Below are 20766 nucleotides of genomic sequence, written 5' to 3'. Positions count from 1 at the left end.
GAGTAGAAATTCACACAGTGCTGGCTCCCTCTGAGTGCCCTGCGATCATCGGACAGGACCGTGTAAACCTTTGTCTTCTCCACCCCAGGGTGGGTCACTCTGTGGTCTCTGCGCACAGGCCTCTAGTGAGTCACTGGCCCCAGAGAAAAGAGCTGGTCTGACTGCAGATGTTTCCAGTCTTTGTTTCTCTGCTCTCTTGGGGCCATCTGGATTAAGCTGAATTAAAAGGCAGGTGAGGAGCACAGGTGCTCCATGTAGGGCCCAGGTCTCCATGGCAACAGAACCATCTGGCTTTCTTGCCTGGCATCAGGCCTTGTGACTTCATGGTGGAATCTTCTCTCAGTAGGCAGGAGGGGTTGCCTGGTGAAGAGCAGGCAGGGAGGAGGCTCACAGGGGAGAGATGTTGATCTTCCAGCTCTAGGCAGAGTTTTAGGTTTAGTGTCAGCACTTGGGGCTCCAGGGATTCTAAGGGGCAAGTGCAGGTGAGTGGGAGCAGCCGAGCCTGTGGGGCAGCTCCTCTGAAGCCCTCTGGGGAGTTGGAGCCGTCACACCTCACACCTGGTCCCTTTCAACCCAGGCCTAGCAGGTAAAGAGGAATCAGGGCCCCAGGAGGCAAGACAAAAGCATGGACCCCCCCCTTCCCTCTAGAACAGTCAGTCCTGGTTGGCACCCCCTTCAATGGCAGGAAGGATAAGACATAGGGTGAGTGGCCATAGGGGGCTTCCATAGGAAGTACCAGCAAGGCCTTCTAACTCAACAGTGAGCCATCCAGCCCTCTGATATCTGTTAGGATCCTAGGGTTGCCATAACCAACTTGAAATCTTGGTGGGTTTAAATGGTTCATTTCCATACAGTGTTGGAGGCCTGAAGCCTGATGTCAAGGTGTCAACAGAGTTAGTTCTTTCTTGGGACTCCAGGGGAAAAGTTGTCACTCCATGTTCTGCCACAGGAGATCAACACCATGGCATGCTCCCTGGGTGTCTGTGTCCAAGTTTTTCAGTCATAGATCTAAGGTATGCCCTAATCCAGTAAAACTTATCTAGAAATGGTTGCATCTGCCAAGATCATACAAATAAGGGCGTAGTCACCATGCCAGGGCTTAGGATTGGGATGTCCCTCACAGGGAACATGCACTTCACATATGTACAGCGAAGAGCTTGGACTTCAGAGGGACAGATGGGGCTCAGCCCTGGTACAGTTGCCCAGCCTGCTTCCCCATTGCTGGGCAGCAGGAGAGGCGAGTCCATCCTCGTGGACCTTCTGAGGATTAAGAGCATGGGCCATTCTTCAGTGTCACCTGTATGCTCTGGTCCCTCCCTCCCTTCCTGGCACTATCAGTCCATGACCAGGACTTCTCCAGGAGTTAGGTGACATTCGGGGACTTAGGGGCTATCACTGATTCAAGAGCTGAGACCCCCTAGACGAGTCAGGAAAGCCAGAGGACAGGCTATAATAATCTTTTTCCTGAAGCCCATGGTCTCTAGGCTGGAGCAGCTTGAGGCCTTTGGATATGGTCCAAATAGGTAGTGATGGAAATGGAGACTCGTAGTCTCTATTTCCCTCTGGCCAAGAAGGAATCCCCCATTTCTCTTCTCTGCCTCTTCATCAGACATGGCTTGTTCGCCCAACCAAGCCCGGGCGAGTCTGTGGGCATCCTCATTCTCTTACTCTCTCATTCTTGCCCTCCCCCTCCTCCGTCCCTCCCCCTCCTCCCTCCCCCTCCTCCTTCCCTCCCTCTCTCTGACCCTCCCCCTCCTCCCTCCCCCTCCTCCCTCCCTCTCTCCCTCCCTCCCCCTCTCATGTGTATGGGTGTTTTGACTGCATGTGTGTGTCTACACCACTAACATGCCTGCCTGATGTTTGAGGTCAGAAGAAGGCATCAGATCCTTCCAGAAATGGAGTTACAAATGGCCGTGAGCCACCATGTGGGTGCTGGGACTTGACTCTGGATCCTCCAGAAGAGCAGCCAGTGCTCTTCCTAACCCCCTGAGCCATGTCTACAGCCCCATCTTTGTCTCTTACATCTTCTTCCTTCCATACTTTCTGCCCTCCCTCCTCCTTCCACTCTTTGTTGACTGCTTGGGCACCAGGGCTTTTCTAGATCCCATGGAAACAGAAGTCAACTAGGTAGATGAAATTTATAGTTAGCGGGATACAAGATAACCAAACCAAAACAAGTGCTTCATTGGCAGAGCATGCATCAAAGAACGAGTGTTCTCAGTTGGAAGGGGTCAGTGAATAAGGTGATGTGACTAGCTCAGGAATAAAGCCACTATGACCAGGAACCATATGCAGCTATTACCCAGGAAAGGGAAGGGTCCCGGTAAGCACAATGGGGAGTGACCTGGACCTGCTCAGGAAAGGCCAAGCGAAGGCCTGTGTGCACCCAACAGAGTGAGTTAGGGGAGTCAGAGATCAGGAGGTTAGAATAAGGAACAATTTCTTGGGTTCTTTTGTTCTTTGGTTTATGTTTTTCTTGGAAGAGTGTCAGGGGCATGACCACCCCAGGTGCAGAATAGGCAGAGAAAGCAGCCGGGTGAGGAAAAAGCATTTCTGAGAGAAAGAAGGAATATCGGTTGCAGTCGGGGAAACTAGGAACACTTGTGGGGCAAGGGCCGCAGATGCTCAGGCAGGGTCAAGCGAGGTGTGACTGAGGGTGGGCCCAGGATCTGCTGAAGAGCCAGCAGGGTAAAGAGCGTGATGAGGTTAGAGGGCCCGGGGTTTAGTAGTATAGTTAGGAGCACTGCTAGACTTCTCCCAGAGGGGAACCCTGGTCAGGTGTGAGCTCTCTAAGCCTCTCAAATATAGACAGGACTAGGGAGGGGGCAGGCAGCACTGGCCGACTGAGTCCTCTCTTCTTAGACAATGCAGAAGAGCCAAGAAGCTGAGTCCAGCACCTTGATCTCTCTGAGCCTCCTGTTGGGGGAGGACCCAGAACACCTGTCCCAGCAACTGCGGGCTACCAGTCTACCGGACAGGGAGCCACTTGGCTCTCCCGGCCTCTCCAAAGTGGGCTCAGAGTACCTGCCCTTCTGCACATATGAGCAGCCCCTGGCTGTGGAGGAGCTGGCCCAGCTGGCTGAAGCCCGCCCAGGGCACGAAGCTGGCTGGAGCAGCCGAGGGAGTCTGTTCCTCGAGGACTCAGCGCCACCCAGTGGCTTCTTCCCGTACTACCGTTCCCAGGAAGAGCACCTCACCAGTGCCACCACCACCCCTCAAGGCTGCAGCTGGTGTCTGGGCTCCAGAGACCCCTTTCCGGAAAGTGAGACACAAGATGGCTGCCACAAAGTCACAGCCAGAGATGGATGCCTTGTGAGTTTGAAGAGGCCACAGGAGGGCCGGCAACACCAAGACTCTGAAATGTTCCAGATACCTACCTCTCCTTGCCCACTGAGACCTTGGCCAGGTCTCTGATGACTCAGTAGCTAGAGGCACAGAGACTAGGAGGGGCCGTCCAATTGTACACCAGCCCCCAACCCCCCCCCCCTTGCAGGAAAGTGACTCTGTAGATGAAAAATGACCCACAAGAATTCAAGGAAAGCCCTGAAGCCAGAGCCGAGGCCCTAGAAACACCTGGTTACTTCTTGGAATTGGTTAGACAAATTTCACACCCAGACACTGGATGGGAGCCATTTCATTTAATCCTAGTGACCATGAGACAGGGCTGGTGAGACACATATCCTTCTAAATCAAAGGAACATGGCTTAGGTTGGCCTAGGTCACCCAGCTAGCAGATGCCAAGCCTGGGTTCTGACCTAGATCTGTGCCCTCTAATCTGTGAACAACCATACCGCTAGGCGTGGGGTCTAGGGACTGCAGAGATAAGTACTGCATTCAAAGGCCAGGATCAGACTTTCCCATAGTGGCCTCTGGATGAGGAAGCAACATTACCAAGGGCTCCCCACTTGACAGAACTTGGCCTAGGTCCTGTCCCCTTCCTTGATCACCCCTGTAGAGTTGTAGGCCAGATTCCATCTTGCATCTGGGCCTGAATCTAGCTTACATCCTATTTCTCCTCACCCAGTCTCTCTTGGCAGGGCCAGACCTGATCTCTGGGTTTCCACCCTCACCAGTCTGCTGCTGCTGCTGCTGCTTGCAAGGGCTCATGAGTGATGAGAACCAGGTTGCCCTTCTCGCCGGGCACCATGTTCATGGGGCCTCAGGATTTGTACCATACTACAGGAGCCCTGAAGAGAGGCTACGCGCCAGCCCTGTGGTTTCCTCCTCTGTGCTGGGGAGTTCATGGGAGTGACCCCCAACCTGGTGCTGCCAGCCTGGGAAGGCGCAGGAGTGAAGGCAGTGGGGACTCATACTCCAGCGCCTCCTGGTCATTGAGGGACAAGGGGAACTGGAACAGAGGCTCCCCACAGCTCAGGCCACCTGCCCTGGGACCACAGCTGGCCTAGTGAGTGCCTAGCCCTCAGACCTTCATTGTTCCTCCTTCCTGGGGGTGGAGAGAGAGAGACCACCAATGGGGGGGGGGGGAGGATCCTCCTTTCCCCACACAGGCCCGCAGAAAGAACCATCTCTCCCCTTCCCTCCACACCTTCATCAGTGCCTGGTGATGATGCAGTCTTCTACCCTGGTATCTCCCTCCTCATGTCTGGGCTTGCCTTTCTCATTAAGAAGCAGAAGGGAGAGGCCTGTGCCACATTCAGCCACCCAGTGCCACACCCATAAATTCACCACCCTACACCATCTACCCCACCTTGTTGTTCTAGGTTGAGAAATCTGCCTCATGAGGCTGTGGGGGGGTGGGGTGGCAGGGTAATCACAAAAGTGGCTGCAGGGGGATTCCTACCGTGTCCCCATATGGATCTCATTGTTGCTTCTGTAGCTTGCTTGTAAGCCTGGGCACAGGGAGCCAGGGCTTCCTGGACAACCTGAAGGTACACAGTATACACTGGCTTTGTAGATCAAGTGTCACCATGAGGCTGGAGTGCCTTGCCACCTGGAGTGTGGTGCTTCAGAACCAGGCTCCCACCTCCCTTCTACTGAGCAGTCATTAGGAGCCAGGAGCCTGCCTTGCCAGGCTTTTAGAGATAATCTCATTCTAAGACTAAGAAACAGGCTCAGAGGGGTGTGCAGACAGGCTCCTGATTCTGAACACTGGCCTTAGCAGAGGCCCATGATTGGGGCTACAGGAATGGTGGGATTGACGGGCCAGGAGGAGCTGAGCTGGAGCCCGACTGCACAGCCAGGAGATCCAGCAAGGCTCTGGGTGACCCATTTACTCTCCACCTGCCCCTTCCCACCCTGTGTGCACCTGAGCCCCTTCTGAGTCTGGTTCTCCCAATTCTTCTCCCTGGACCCATTTTTTTAGTTAGGAAAACGGAGGTGCATTTTGTAAGGAAAAAAAAAATCCATGTTGGTTAAGGATTTTATTTGTTTCTCATTGCGAGTGGTTGTAAGCCACCATGTGGTTGCTGGAATTTGAACTCATGACCTCTGGAGGAGCAGTCAGTGCTCTTAACCACTGAGCCATCTTCACCAGTCCTAGGATTTTATTCTTTACCCCCATCCTCCCCCACCCCATTTGTTATGGGATCAGAAGACATTTTGGAGTTCTTGAAATTTGTTGTTCTTCAACATGGGACATTTGCCTGTATGGTGATTATACTGACTCTGGGGCAGAAATCAGTGGGTAGTGGGTGTGCTCCGAAGCCTAGAGTGATCTCAGACTTGACTCTGAGGACATTGGATCCTGTAGGACTGGTGGCACAGGCCTTTACTCTCAGCTATTTAGAAGGCCAGCCAGAAAAAGCAGGTCATTGTTACGTTGTTATTCTTTGTTTGTTTTTGTTTTTCGAGACAGGGTTTTTCTGTGTAGCCCTGGCTGTCCTGGACCTCACTTTGTAGACCAGGCTGGCCTCGAACTCAGAAATCCACCTGCCTCTGCCTCCCGGGTGCTGGGATTAAAGATGTGCACCTTTTTCTTTACAACTTAGCTAGACTCTAGCTCAAAGTTAAAAAGAGAGAAAGAAAGAAAGAAAGAAAGAAAGAAAGAAAGAAAGGAAGGAAGAAAGAAAGAAAGGGAAGAAAGAAAGAAAAAGAAAGAAAGAAAGAAAGAAAGAAAGAAAAGAAAGAAAGAAAGGAAAGAAAAGAAAAGAAAAGAAAGAAAGAAAGAAAGGTAAAATGTCTGGGGGTGTAGGAGAAACTCTAGGATCAAGTTCTGGGCCTTGTTAGTAGGTCTGTAAATGGATACAGAAGTACCAGACACATCCAAGTCTTGTGGCAAGTGGGCAGACCCAGGCATTGATCCAAAACAATGTGAGTTCTCCGTGTCTTGCCCTGTGACCCCAGGCTTCCCTCAGAGGATAGTTGGAGATTATTGGCTGACACATATGTGTGCTCTGGGGTGAGGGTCGACTGAGGTGGTAGATCTACCAGGTCTCCTGAACGCAAACACTTCAGAGGAGCCTGTATTCTTGTGTGGGTGATGTAATTGTCCACTCACAGCAGCAACCATCCTCCCTGAAGACTGCCACTGACCTATAGATGCCACCGACCTGCAAATGCCACCTTCCACGTGATCATCTCAGCTCCTGGCTCTGCCACCCAAGGTCCTCTGGAGTCAGGGCTCCAGCCCATCAGCATCCTGCCCCACCAGGGAGCAAAGGACTGCTGACCACCACCACCACCCCCACCACCCCCACTCCCACCACCGCTCTCAGGCCACTGCGCAGGCGTACCGTGACTCCGCGCCATCTTCCCACTCGCTACGGCCTCTCCCCACAACTTGCCCATCTGCCCTTAGATTTCCTTTCTGCACACTGCTAACCTCTGCTCTTCGGATTGCCATGGGTGAGCCTGCAGCTATGTCTCCAGCACATGGAGGACAACCATGTGACTCAGCTACCTCCCGTTTATGCCCCTACATACTTCTCTTGGCTTCCCAGTGAGGTTTCTAGCAGCGGTGGCCCTTGTCAGCCTTTTACACAGGTACCCTTCATTTTCAGATCTCCCAGCCTGTTCCCATTTGTGTCCATCAACTGAGGAGAAAGTCGGAGAGGAGTCAGGTAGTCCTCGGCCCTCAGAACCTCGTACATAAGACAGCACAGGAGTTCCAGCACCGTGCACTGGCATTTTGGGTGTGATGTAGTTGGCATGCTAATCCTGTTTTATCGATGATAAAGAAGCTGAGTCAGAGAAACCCAGACATTTATGCAGAGGGGTGGGGATTGTGGGCCTTCGGGAAAGTCACTTCCCTTCTTGAGTCCTGGCCTGAAGGATCATTTGGGGCTTGGAGTGGAGCCGCCCACGAGTCTCACAATCATCACCACTGAGTGACATTAGCGAATTTGACCTCCCGTCTGAAAGCCTGGTGTAGCCTGGCAGAGCTGACTGCCCACCCGCAAGATGGGAGCCTGGTTACTTATAAGCTGCAAGTGATCCTGAAGTAAGGGTTTTTTTGTTTTTGTTTTTTGTTTTTCCTCCAGTCTACAACTCCCAAGAAGACTCTCAGTGGCTCCTCTGGCACCCTCAGAGAGCCCTCCCTGGCCCCCGCAGCCTCGCTGGCATCCTCAGACTTCTCGCTGGACCTTTTTAATGCAGAGCCCAGCTCCTTACCAGCCCGTGGCAGGAAACCCCTCCATTCCGGCAACCTCGCCATCCTGGAGGCCCCGAGGGCTGTGCAGCAGCGCCCCCTCCTGGCGCATCTTGTCAGGACAGCTGGCTTCCATGAGGTCTACAGTTTGATTCTTCAGACACTGCCTAAGAAGGCACCACACCTACCTTATAAAGAGCGACACCACCAGCCACCAGCTGCAGCAGCCTCTCAACCCTGGTGCAGCGACCTGGCAGCTGAGTCCTCAAACGGCCAATGCACCCTCACTCCCCAGCCACATGCTATCACGCAGCTCCCGAAGTCTCACCGAGTGGACGACAGGCTGAAAATCATCTGAGCATTCTCTGGGCAGACCCCAGGGAGCTGTCTTTGAGGAAGGAACCCTGTTCCCAATGACAAGCTGACAAGCTCACACAGCAAACCTGAAGTCAGTGTGGCCTTTTTCTCCCTCCAGTTACCTCTCACAGCCTGCACAAGAACAACACAGGCCCAAAGCACATGTGGGGCCTGTCACAGGCATCAGTCAAATGTCTTTCTGTTGGTGGGGGAAGGGGTCTAGTGATCAGCACAAAAGCCTGGAGGCTGAAAAGAAGCCAGGATTCTGTGGGACTCTGGGAAAGGTGCCTGGGGACCTCCTTAGCTCTGCCATGATTAGGACTCCCTCTGACATAAAGTGGCTGGCCCTTTAGTCATTGTCCCATGGCCTCCCTGTTTAGGGCACCTCTGAGTGTTGACTGGATATCAGGCCTCTGCAGGCCCAGGGGACAAGGTAGACTACAAGCCAGAGTGGTCAGGCAGCCACGTGGGTATTTTCGGGACAGATAAGGCAGAATGTCTTGGTGTGTACTTGAGCAATGGACATCCTGGCAGGGGAAGGTGGCGGGCAAGCAGGATTGCAAAGGAGTTAGGCACCCCTGGTCAGCCAGAGAGCAGGGTAGGGACGGGGAGGGGTTGGGGGAGGGCATCTCTACAAGGAACTGGTACATACAGTCCCACACGGGGCAGGAATGTGGGGTGTGAAGGCCACACTGCCTGGCTGGACTCCAGCTGAACAAACTAGGTGGTAGGAGGAAGGAGCCGAAAAGCCACTGGACTCTGTCTGACCTGCACAGGCCTTAATAGGGAATTAGCGAGTACAGTCAAGGCCACAGAATCCCCAGAGGGCACTGGACAGAGGTGGCCAGAGCAGAGGCCACGCTTCAGCAGCCTGCTGTAGCAGCCATTGGAGATGGCGCCCAGGACCATGTCAGAGAGAACAAAGAGCCTAGGTATACCATGTTCAGGCAGTGATGGCACAGCCAGAGACTGGACTGTAGGAGGACAGTGGACATTGGAGCCATTGAGAAGGGAAAACACCAGGAATTCCTGGCTGGTGGGATGAGGCCCGGGGGGGGGGGGAGGAGGGAGGGAGGGAGGGAGGGAGGGAGAGAGAGAGAGAGAGAGAGAGAGAGAGAGAGAGAGAGAGGTTTGTAGCCAGACTTGCAAGCCATCTTAGTGGAGGTGAAGTTTCCCAAGCTGAGGGGAAGAAGTATTGGGGGCGGGGGTTGGCAGAGGGAGGAGTTAGAGATGTGCTTGAAGCATCAGTCTCTTAGGTGGAGGTACAGAAGAGCAGAGGTTCTGTGCTCAGAAGTGAAATGTGGGGTCAAGTGAGGTAGAGGATTGTCAGTGGAGAGATGAGAGGGTAAATTCAGGAAGGTTCCTGGAGGTCTCCAAGGAAGCCCATATCTACATACAGATAGGAGACAAAACCACAGGTCCTCACCACAGTGGGTCAGCAACTGGTTCAGGTGTAGATGGTGCACACAGGAAGGGACTCAGTCCTTGGGTAAGAAAAGAGTTGAAAAGCTGGAACCCTCAGCTGAGTAGATTCAAGGCACAAACAGGAGATGCCAGGCTGCAGAGAGAGCTCCCCAGTAGCTTCCATGTTGCACCCCAGACAAACTCTCTTCCTTGGCTGCCTTCTCAGAAGCAAAGACTGGCTTTTGTTACCCTTGAAGGAGCCAGTGAGAAACTAGAAATGGGCCCCATTATTCAAGGATTCTAGTACCACCCCCTGACAAGCCCCTACCACACAGGCAGCACCGCTGGGGTTCCCTGTGTGGAAGAACTGAGGGAGAAATGGAATGGAATTTTGCTCTGGCAACCCAGGGAGCCTCTCCAAGTCTCTGTCTCCGAACCTTTCTCTGAGAAGTTAACTCTGAGCCCTGGTTGCTGGTGTCCCAGCCAAGAGGACAGCTTAGATTCAGACCGCAGCACTGCTCCCCCTAGAGGCAAATCCAGGAAAGACAACAGCTTTGTTCCCTGTCCTGGAACAGTGTTCTGCTTGGTCCCATTGCCCACTAGGGCCTGCTCCACGCTGCCACATGATGTAGGGTTCTCTCAGTCCTTCTTGTGATGTGTTTCAAGGACAGGCTCATGCATGCAATCAGAACACTGGCAATCAAAACAGCAGTACCCTGGGCCAGGGAGGCTGTCTTATCTGCCAGCAATGCTGCCTGCCAACTCAAGACTACCCTAACGACACTGACACAGGACTGAGGAGCTGGCCATCTGCCTGGAAGTACTAGGTGGTCCCACAAGAGTGGCTTTGGGATCTGGCTGGCTTCACATTGGATGTACTCCAACAGTAAACTCCCCAAAGATTCCAGGTCCCAATCATGGGCACAGCGGAGTACAGCATGGAGCCTAGTGCTGGTGATGACTGTGTGGCTGAGTGGGTCACTATGTGCATATGAAGGGAGCTCAGCTCTGGGCTGTGGCTTTTCCCTCCTCCGTAGGACATTGCAAGACTACCCTTGCCAACCTGTGCTTCATGCTTTATCCTGCACTCAGAGGGGTGGCTTTGGCTCTAGAATTTAAAAATGAACTCTGTACATATCCCATGGAGGAAGGAGACAGGGCTACAGGAGGATGCTGAGCCTCACTCCTCAGCAGACCCTATAGCAGGACTCAGTGGTCAGAGTCTTGCCTTGAGAGGAGTCTGGCCAGTTGCTCCTATACATTGACCCAAAAGTGCCATCCTAGGACAAGAGCAGGCCAAGCAGAGGCACTTCCTATAGGCAGTACCATCACTCCTGTTACCCTTAGGGCTGTGGCTGGGACCCCGAGCTGCATCTCTGCTGGGAGGTAGCTGGACACCCCTGAACACAGGGTCACCCACAGACACGGGAAGGCAGGACATTCCTAATGGAACCTAAAGGTGCCTCATGTGGCCAGCCTGGATGCCCCTGGACTGCAGCTGGGGGCTTTGCTGGGAGTGTGGTCTGCTTACAGAGGGAATCTAAGGCAGAGAGGACCATCTTTTGGCTGCAGCAGTGTGGGTTGAGCCAGAATCTGGTGGGGGATCTCCTGCCACTGAATACTCCAGCTATGCCTGAAAGAGACTTTGCACCACTAGGTTCTCTGAGCACAGGGCTCTGAGAGGGCGTGGCTAGAGGAAGGGCCACAGTTGACAGGAATTACCTTACCAGGTCAGCACAGAGCCATACTAACCCCCACCAAGTCATCTCAGGAGGGGGGGATGGAGCAGCAGTGGCTCAATGTGTGTATGTGCATGCATGTGTATGTATGTGTGCTTGTGTATATGTATGTATATGCATGCCTGCACACGTGTGTGTATATGTGTATGTATATGCATGTGCATGTATGTGTTTGCATGCATATATGTGTGTGCACACATGTATGTGCTTGTGTGTATATATTTATATGTGTGCATGCACACGTGTGTGAGTTGTGTACAGGTATATCTATGTATGTGTGTGCATGTGAGTGTATATGTGTGCACGCATGTATGTGCATGTGAAAGAGAGTGTGTGTGTGTGTGTATGTGTGGAGAACCTTAAGTCTCCTACTCTGTCTCCCACTAAACTGTCAAGTGCTCCTCCTGTCTATGAGGACCCCCCCCCAATTCTGAAGTTCCAGGCACCCAACCATGTCAGGCATTTGTATGGGTTCTGGGACCCCAAACTCAGGTCCTCATGCGTGCACAGCAGGTGATCTTTCCACTAACCCATCTATCTCCCCAAACTGTTGTGGATAGCCCTGGGGATAATTATATTTGATATTAATTCTGGTCTCCTGTGAGTAGATGCAAACAAGGAATGAGTCAGCTAGCACTCAGGTGATTTCCTGTAAACCTGCTTCCCACCTTAATTTGTAAAATAAAGGAGGGCTGCTGATTGGGCAGATAAAAGGGAAGGTGGAGTGGAAGGTGAGGAGAGAGGAGGAGGAGAAAATGAAAGGCGAAATTCAGAAGCACATGGCCTGGAGAAACCGCAAGTTTTAAGGGGTCTCATAGATGTATGTGGAAGATGGTAGTGGAGTGGTAGATCTGCCCAATCTAGGCGCACAGCATGTATTCATATTAACTGAGTCATGTTTTCATTGCCCGGGCATATTTGGGAGGAGATTTACTGCAACACCAAACCGTCCGTCCGTTAGTAAGTGCAGGACTGTTTGCTTTAACACAGGTGAGTCTTCCAGGTGAGTTCTATTGCAGGCAACGTTTGGTGGTTGTAAAGCGTACCTCTTTATGTCTTTTGATGAACTTTGCAAACAAACAGGGCCCTGCTCGTCTGGCTGGCGCTTCCACCTGAAGACTCACTCGGAAGCTGTATTGTTGGGGAAAGAGTAGTGGCAAGAAGAACCAAAGGAATTCCCCTAAGAGACTGGGGCCCTGCCTCCTGGATCACACCTTGTCGAAGTGCTGTGCCTTTAAGGTCCTTTGGGGGCGGGTTGTCAACCACCCGCCCTCATTCGCTGACAGCCCGAGCGCGGGTGGCTGGAACTCGGAGTTTAGAGAAGAACTTGCAGAGTGACCGAGTCGCGCCTCTGCTGTGCTCCTGATCCCGTGGGGCCATGCCCGACACACACTGAGCGTGTGTAGCGCCGGCTGCGGGAGGGCGAGGCGCACGCCGCCGTGTCGGTCATGGGCAGCTTCCAGCTGGAAGACTTTGTGGCAGGCTGGATCGGAGGTGAGTTTGCTTGCGAAAGACCACCCCCACCCCCGCATCACAGGGCAAACTGCCCGGCGGCGCCGCCGAGCTAGCTGTTCGCACCCAGTGTGCTCAGTTAGTGCGCTTTGCATTGCCAATCCTGGAGTGAGCGACGCCTGTAGCACCCGGTGTCCCTAGCCCAGTCCGCTTGGCTGGTCCTGAGGTCCCTCCTAATTTGTGAAGCCAAGCTCTTTAAGAGTCACATCGATTTTCTCGAGCTTCTGATTTGCCTCAACGTAGGCTCCAACGTAACTCGGGTCTCATAATAATTAAACCGCTGGTCAGGGCAGATAACCAATGGAGTCACCCGAATATGCGCACACCCTTCAGTGACCCGGGGGGCGTACCCGAGTTGGTGACATCTCCAAGTTACTAGCGCTTGGGTTAGCGCTTGGTTTGGCAGCTGAAATCCCGGTCTCAGGTTGACCAAGAACTTGGACTACAAGATCAGGTTGTCTTAAGGGCGTTGATCCTGAAGGGAGAGGAGCCCGCAGGGTAGGAAGTCGAGCGCTGTGTTGTAGTGGCTCTACACTACAGCTGAGAAGAATCCCTCTGGTCTGGCCGCCTTCAGCGCCCCCATCTTTAGCTCATCTGAACTTTTTGGTACCCCACCCCAACCCCTCAGCTGTTGCTAGGTTCACCACCAAGCCGGAATAGTTAACAAAAATAAAGTTTCTGAATAAAGTACAGCTGGAGCTTGTTGTGTCCTGAGGTCTCTGTCAAGTCAGAGGCTGAGAGCCTGAATCTCCGCCTTAGGCTCCCTGCAAAGCCGGTCTCATAGCCAGTCACCTGCAACCCATGGACATGATGCTTAGCAGGTTCCAGGTAGGCTGAAGTACCTGTGCTGTGTCTTCCAAGGTTTGTATTCTCCATTAAAAAATGCCTCCAGCTCAAGTGTATGATTTGATGATTTTTAGTAACTCCACCAAGAGGTAAAACACCCCTCTAAGCTGCAGAGTATTTTTATGCATGCCTCATCTTCCCTGTGAGTCACAGTTGTGCCCCTACCTTTCAGAACAGCCACAGTCCTCTACATTTGCTTTTCTTGGCTATTGTGTATTGAATCCTGCATCCTGTGCCCTTTGCTCTGCTTATACATATTTCTCTCATTACATAGCAACCCCAATGAAGTAGGTGCCTTTACAGCCTTATTCAGCAGATAGGAAATGGAAATATAGAAGAAATTGGTGACTTTCCTAAGGTGAACATCTGCAGGCACTAGGACTCTAATCCAGGCAACAGGGCACCAAGGGTTTGCCTAGGGCCTTGAAAGTCCTTGAACCCCCAAACTTGCCTATAGCAGTTGTCTTTCTTAATAACACTGTGCAACAAAATTTCACTACAATATCCTCCACATTTGTTTGAAGCTCAGCAGGCTTTCCAAGCTTCAGAAACTACTGCCTTAGCACCCTCCTTTTTACTCTGCACCCCTGATTTCAGGTAGGTGGTAAGGGTGAGCAGGGAGGTGCCTGTCTGCAGCTGACTCGGAGCTACTTCTCCAGATGTGGGGATACCTGCCTGCTCTAGGCAGGGAGTCGAGGTACCCTAGGAGCTGAGTCCCTCCCTCCCTCCCTGCTGGACAGAGTGAGGATTTGCCTGCTTCTGTTCACCTCTGGGCTGCCAAGTTCATGGAGTGTGGAGAGTGAAGAAGACGGGAGGTTCTAGACCAAGCGACAAGTGTCCCTGTTGCCTGGCTTGTTAAACTCACGTCTTATGGCAGAGTTGTCATCGGTGTGGTTGGGGAATTGGTCATGGAGAAAGAGCCCTGTGTGACTGTCAGTTGCTTGGTACCACAGAGGCTTCTTAACCTAGGTCTGGGACTGTTTTACACCAGTATGTGTGTAGCCAAGTGTTTTGTCTGTCTGTCTGTCTGTCTGTCCCTCTCTCTTTCTCTCTGTCTGTCTCTGTCTTTATCTCTGTCTCTCTCTGCCTCTGTCTCTCTCTATTTGCTTCTCTCTCTGTCTCTTTGTCTCTCTCTGTCTGTCTCTCTGTCTCCCCCTTACACCCCTGCTTTGAAGCTATTCATTTCATTGTTTGCTAAACACATGCTTTAGAGCTTACTGTTTAATATGACCAAAGAAGAGCCTATGTCCATTCCGTGGTCACTCCTAATTCCCCTCCCTATAGCCCTAGAACCTATTTGTTTTTCTTGTGGATTTGCCTATTCTACCTAATACATTTAAATATGGTCGCATAGCACATCTGCCCTTTGTGTCTGGCATCTCTTGCTTAGCATACCGTGATTTTTAAGGTTTGCTCATATTGCAGTAGGGTTCATCCTCCCTGTTTTGTGACTCCAGGTAGAACATGGGTAACAGATCCAAGAAATGATTCCATCAAAGTCTAGCTTAACAAGTCAGTTTACTGGAGTTACTTACAGAGGTGTAGGCAAGGGGTTAGTTACGGGAACCTGAGTGACTCACAGGCAGCTGCTGCTCCGAACACACACCCCAGCACGGCTGCCGGCTCCTGAGCTGCTGCGTACGTGTTCTCAGGACAGCTGAGCAGACATCTCTCTCCAGCAGTCCTTACTGCTTATGTAACATTGGGGAGAGAATCCTGTAAATCTTACCCGTTTCAGGGAATTCTGAGACTTGTAAGTTTTACTTCCTGAATGTTAGGATCCTCCAAAATAGAATGTTTCTAATTGGAGGAAGTGGCTACATAGTACTTCTCGCAGCTAAATAACAATCCATTTTTGTGCCCCATGTTTATTTGTTGTAGGTCAGTTAATGAACCTTGGATCTGTTCCCAACCTTTGTCACAGGTGATGAATGCCGTGCTGACCACGAGTGCGCTTGTTTTGTTTGAGTTCTTGCTTTTAGCTCTTAGATATATATCTAGGATTGAAAATGCTGAGTCACATAGTGATTCTGTGCTTACCTTTTTTTTTTTTTTTGGAATAACCAGTTTTCTAGAGCGAAGGCACTGGCTCCCTCAACAACATACAAGCGTTCTGATGTTCTAATGTCTAATGGTTCCCTCAAGAGAGGTGGCCATCTTCTTACAACCATCTCTAAGTACAGTGGCTGGGAAACAGTCTTCCTTGTCTAGCCTCAATAGGCACTACAGGCATGCAGGGCTCATACATACAGGCCAGCAAACCTTCATTCACATTTTTAAAAAGTTTTAAAAAAATTTTAAATTTTTCTTTATATCTTTGTGAATGCTTATTGTTTCCTTTTTAAAAATTGCAGCCATCCTGGTGGTTGCAATGAGGGGAAATTTTATTATTGTTTTGATTTACATTTCCCTAGGGACTAATGATGTTGTCTATATATTCACGTACTGTTGGCTGTTAGCAAGTCTTCTTCAGAGGGACGTCTGTTTTTGGCTATTTAAACATTGTTTGATCTGTAAGAGTTCTCGGGGTATTCAGGATTTGAGACCTTTAACACATAATGAGATTTCTAAAAGCTATCTACAATTTTTAAGCTGTTTGCCTTCAGTTCATGGGACTATCTAGTGTGATATCTACTTCACCTATTTTGTTCTTTTGGTGATTGTACTTGATTGTGTGTGTGTGTGTGTGTGTGTGTGTATGTGTGTTACTGTAACTACAAATGTTATAGAACCAGGCTTATAAAGTAGTTCCCACATATTTGAGTCTTTATAGTTTTAAGCCTTTGGTGTATTTCAGATTAATTTTTTTATAGATAGTATGAGGCAGGGGACTAACTCTTGTTTTTTTGCATGTGGGTATCCAGTTGTCTGAGAGCCTTAATTTCTATTTTGGGCCACTTTAAAACTAAGGCCCAGGTTTGACCCTCCCCTCTCTGCCTTCCTCAGTAACTGGACCCAGGCCTTGCGCACTGGAAGACCTCTCTAGTGACTAACTGTGACTGATGCCTGCCGTGCCTCAGCTCTCTGACCTCTTCTAGATGCTGGCAGGGACAAACCAGGAGTCTAGAGTTTGGGTGACCAGGTGTTGTTCTTTGACCTACAGGTGTGGCCAGTGTCATTGTTGGGTACCCTCTGGACACAGTCAAGGTACAGTAGCTGCCTTTTCATGACCTCTTGGGGAGGTACCTCAAATGGGTCTTTCCTAGGACTGTGACACTTTCTGATCCCCTAGAGACCCTCCAGCCCAGACTCTCCAGCCATACTCTCCCAGGCATGCCCTCTGCTGCTCCCAGGGATGTGGGTGTTAGGAAACATTGTTTCCTTTGCTGTTTCCCTTCTGCCCTGCGATCTTGTGAGCCAGTGAGAAAGGAACTAGGGCTCTGCTGACCCTCCCCCCTTCCTCCCTCCCCCTCCCCCTCCTTGTACCTGGGGAGCTGAACAATCAGGAAAGGTTTGACATGTGAGATGGAGCCTGAGCTTGACATGTGAGAGTGGGTTTCCAGTCATTGGAGAAGTCTCCCAGGCATAGGAGACTGAGGCAGGGACCCTGGGTAGGGACTCTGCTTGGGAAAGGCCAGTAAGACCAGTTTTACTGATTCATCTGATTCTGTGTTACAGCCGTGGATCCAAATCTAGGCAGGTCAGCCCTCAGTCCTTAGAGTGCTTGGTATCACTTGTCAGGTTGGTGATTTTGACCTTGGTTGGAATAACCTGAAAAGACACATAGGGTAGGGGGACTCTGAAGCCAGCAGAGCCATCCTGACATTCATAGGTACCCCTGAAGGAGTAGGAAGGCATGTCCCCTGTCATACCATGAAAAACAGAGAGATGAAGGCATAAGATACCAAAAAAGGGGGTCATTCTGAGTCTCTGCCCCCCGCCACCCACCACCCACCACCCATCTGTGGTGAACAGGACCCAGCCAGGCTCTAGAAACATGACCGCCAATGCTGCTCTTGCCTGGACTGTGTACAGAAGCATCTCTGAGCTCTGACTCATGCATCTGCAATTTCCTTTCTGCCTATCTTCCTCGGCAGGTGACAATGAGCCCCTCCTAGGTTAGGGCCGGGTTTACTCTCTCCGTGCTGTCTACCTCTCCTCCAAGGAGGGGCTCAGCTATTATCCTTAGCTTTGTCAAAAGGACAAGGGGGACACTGGTTACCCCTGCTACCTCACTGAACTCAGATTCACCAAATTCCTTCCCAGTCTACCCACCTCAAAGGCTCCCCTGACAGACAAGCAACCACTGTGGGATCAATTGCTAAGCACACTTCAAGCCAGAAATCGTGAGCTATGGGGCTGTGCAGGCCATGGGTACAGACCCTGGTTTGGACCTACAAAGCCTGCTAAGCAGGACTTTAAATTTACTCTGCCTTGCAGGTAACATTGGGAGAGCTGTTCTCGAAACCCAGTAGGTATTACAATGGGGAGCCATCGGTTTAATATCATCATGTCAATCATCTCCGCAGTTGCCACATCATTTTAGCCAAATTCGGAGAATGTGTTACACGGTTCCCCAGTGTAAACTGTGCATATACATTTTGAGGGAAATATGGAGACACTTTCAAGTGGCTTCATAGTAGATTGCCCATGGATTGCTCATGAAGTTTGTACCTCTGTGTCAGAACACAGGCATGTGTCATCGTCTCTCTGGTTGACCAGATAAAAGGGAATTCTTAACAAATTATGGCTGAATGGGTGTGAAGAACTGACCTTTAAGAAGATGACTCATGTGTTAGTTTCTCGGGTTGCTGTAGTAAATTACCACCAATTAGCTGTCTTAAGAGAACAGAAATTGGTGCTGGAGAGATGGCTCAGTGGTTAAGAGCACTGGCTGTTCTTCTAAAGGACCTGGGTTCAAATCACTAGCAGCCACATTAGGTGATTTACAACCATCTATAACTCTAGTTTCAGGCAGATCTGACTCCCTCTTCTGGCCAATACATGGTGCACAAACATGCATGGAGGCCAAACACCCATACACATAAATGTAAAATAAATATACCTTAAAAACAAAACCAAACAAATGAAGAAGATAAGATACTTTTACAGTCAGGAAGCAGAAAGCAATGTCAATATATTGGACCCTTCTGGACGTCTCAGTGGGGCTCTGCCCCATGCCTTCCTCCTGGCTTGGTCTGTTGCTGCAGTTCTGACCATGGCTTTACCACTCTAGCTACAACCCTGCCTCTGCCTTCATGTGGCCCTGTGTCTCTTGCCAAAGATTTGTCTCCTTTCTAAGGACATGGGACACTGGATTCATGCCATTGGGAAGTGAGTAACTTTGCTTCCTGCATAGTCAAGCCTGTCCCCAACTCTCAACAAACACGCCTGAAAAGGCTGGTACCACCTCCTTCCCATTCTGTTCTGCATCTGGGGAAAACCCTCCTTCCTGTGAGAAGATCCAGATGTGTCCAGCCTGAGAACCTCTTGCTGACACCCCAGTGTTGCAGTGGACTCACGTGGTCTGCCCTGGATCTAACCTTAGGCTCTTGTTTGTTCTGGATCATCCGCTTTCCTTCTGGGTAACGTTTTTCTCTAGATTCCCTGCCAACTGAAAAGGCTTGGGCAAGTCTAAATAGAAGTCTGGTCAAGCTGATGAAATGGCTCCGTTAGCAAAGAGCTTGCCTAGCAAGCACAAAGACTTGGGTTTGAGCTCCAGAACCCGTGTTAAAATGCCAGGCAGGCATGGTGGCACACACTTGGGATCCCAGTACCAGAGTTGGGGAGACAGAAGGATCCACTCGCTAGCCATTCTTACCTGATTGATGAGTTCTGGGACAATGAGAGACCCCCCCCCCACACACACACACCTCAAAGGAAGTGAATATGAGTCACCTTTCTTTTCTAAGTCACCTTCAGTCCCTGAAGATGATACTCAAGGTTGTCCTCTGGCCTTCATGTGCATATGTGCACGTGCACCCTCATGTGTGTGTGTACCCACAAACACAATAATAAAAGAATCCAGTCTTAGCCACAATACTTGCCCTCTGTGGGGGTTTGGATGCAAATGGCCCCGATAGGCCTCATGTTTGAATACTTAGCTCCCAGTTGGTGGAACTGTTTGGGAAGGATTAAGAGGTGTGGCCCTGCTGGAGGAAATGTGTCACTGGGGGTGAGCTTTGGGGTTTCAAAAGCCCACACCTTTTCCAGTTAGACTCCCCGTGACTCGTTTGTCTGGGTCAGATATAAGCTCTCAGCCTACATCTCTGGCACCATGCCTGTCTGCTTACTACCATAATCTCTTCAGTGTTGGAACTGTATGCCCCCAAATTGAATATTTTATAAGTTGCCTTGGCCGTATTTGTTTGTTCACAGTCATAGAAAAGTAACTAAGATGCACTCATTCCTGACACTGAGCCTTCCTCACTTTCCTGTCTGTAAAATGGGTAAACAGCACCTCCCAGGTGATGCTGTCATAAGGATTGTCTAAGGAGTAGGAGAGTTAAGCCAGGGCCTGCCTGAGTGCTTAGGAGCGCCTTGATCATCAGGCCCTGGGCCACTGGTCTCAGGCAAAGGCTCCTTCCCCTGCCCTGGGCTACTGGCTGCTCCTGTGGTGAGGAACTGGGATGTCTGATACCTAGAGATGTGTGACAATATGCTGGGCTGCTTCAAGGCGCCATGGCAACCATGGAAACTAAACCCAGCAGTGTTCTTCATCTGCAGGGTTGGCAAAGGGCTTCCTGATGCCCCTATACAGTCTGCAGTCAGTGCACATGGTAACCAGGGTCCAGGAGCTTGGCTTGGTGGCTGACCTCAGCATTATGCCAAGGGCTCAGCATGTCTGGTAGAGCTTCATTCACAGCCCTGAAGAGACTCTTAACGAGTTAAGCCTACTCGTGGGCTTCAGTGCTTTGAATACTCAATCTTGTGGGGGCTTGTTCCTCCATGGTCTGACAGATCTGGCAGATCTGGGGCCAGTGAGGGATACATAGGATATAGACAGAGGCCTACATCACCTCCCATAGTCCTTGTCATTGTCCTGGTTGGGAAAACCCTACCCCAAGCTTAAGTTCTGTGGCTAGGCTTAACCAAAATACTACAAGGGCTCAGCCCCACAATGTATGTTCTAGGGTGTCTCTCCCACCCAGCCCTTCTTAACACTAGCAAAAACACACACATACACACACACATATATACATGTATATATACACATATATGCATGTATATATCTATACACACACATATATACATGTATATATACACACAAGCATATATATACATGTATATATATATACACACACATATATACATATATATGTATATAACATTCAGCTACCAGATATACTTCATTTTGGAATTATTTCTTAAAGCATTGAAGTTTACTGTCTGCTATATGTTCCAATTGTTTGCCATGATTTA

At 50.6% G+C, this 20766-nt stretch overlaps 2 protein-coding genes across 4 annotated transcripts in view; both read left to right on the top strand.

Annotated features, from left to right (window-relative positions):
* The first annotated feature begins 366 nt into the window (after positions 1-366).
* LOC110308338 (uncharacterized) lies at positions 367-7999 on the top strand. Of its 2 annotated transcripts, none has more exons than XM_021180805.1 (4): positions 367-482; positions 2863-3312; positions 4025-4405; positions 7440-7999. In XM_021180805.1, exons 2-3 carry the CDS (start codon positions 2866-2868, stop codon positions 4250-4252), a joined length of 675 nt encoding a protein of 224 aa, XP_021036464.1. In that variant the 5' UTR covers positions 367-482; positions 2863-2865; the 3' UTR covers positions 4253-4405; positions 7440-7999. The 2 variants fall into 2 exon arrangements, with proteins under 2 accessions (XP_021036464.1, XP_021036463.1); XM_021180804.1 differs by having other exon boundaries at positions 367-586.
* Positions 8000-12328: 4329 nt separating this feature from the next.
* Slc25a48 (solute carrier family 25 member 48) overlaps positions 12329-20766 on the top strand; it is a 38473-nt gene continuing 30035 nt past the window's right edge. For both annotated transcript variants that reach the window (XM_021180338.3, XM_021180339.3), the window contains exons 1-2: positions 12329-12540; positions 16508-16551. In XM_021180338.3, coding sequence (XP_021035997.1) covers positions 12495-12540; positions 16508-16551 — 90 coding nt within the window. In that variant the 5' untranslated portion in view covers positions 12329-12494. The remainder of the gene's footprint in view (positions 12541-16507; positions 16552-20766) is intronic.

This window comes from Mus caroli, unplaced genomic scaffold, assembly GCF_978045245.1.
Source record: "Mus caroli unplaced genomic scaffold, Mus_caroli_1 scaffold_15, whole genome shotgun sequence".
Taxonomy (NCBI): domain Eukaryota; kingdom Metazoa; phylum Chordata; class Mammalia; order Rodentia; family Muridae; genus Mus; species Mus caroli.
Note: the sequence above shows the minus strand (reverse complement) of the source record. Positions and strands in the feature narration are given on the sequence as shown.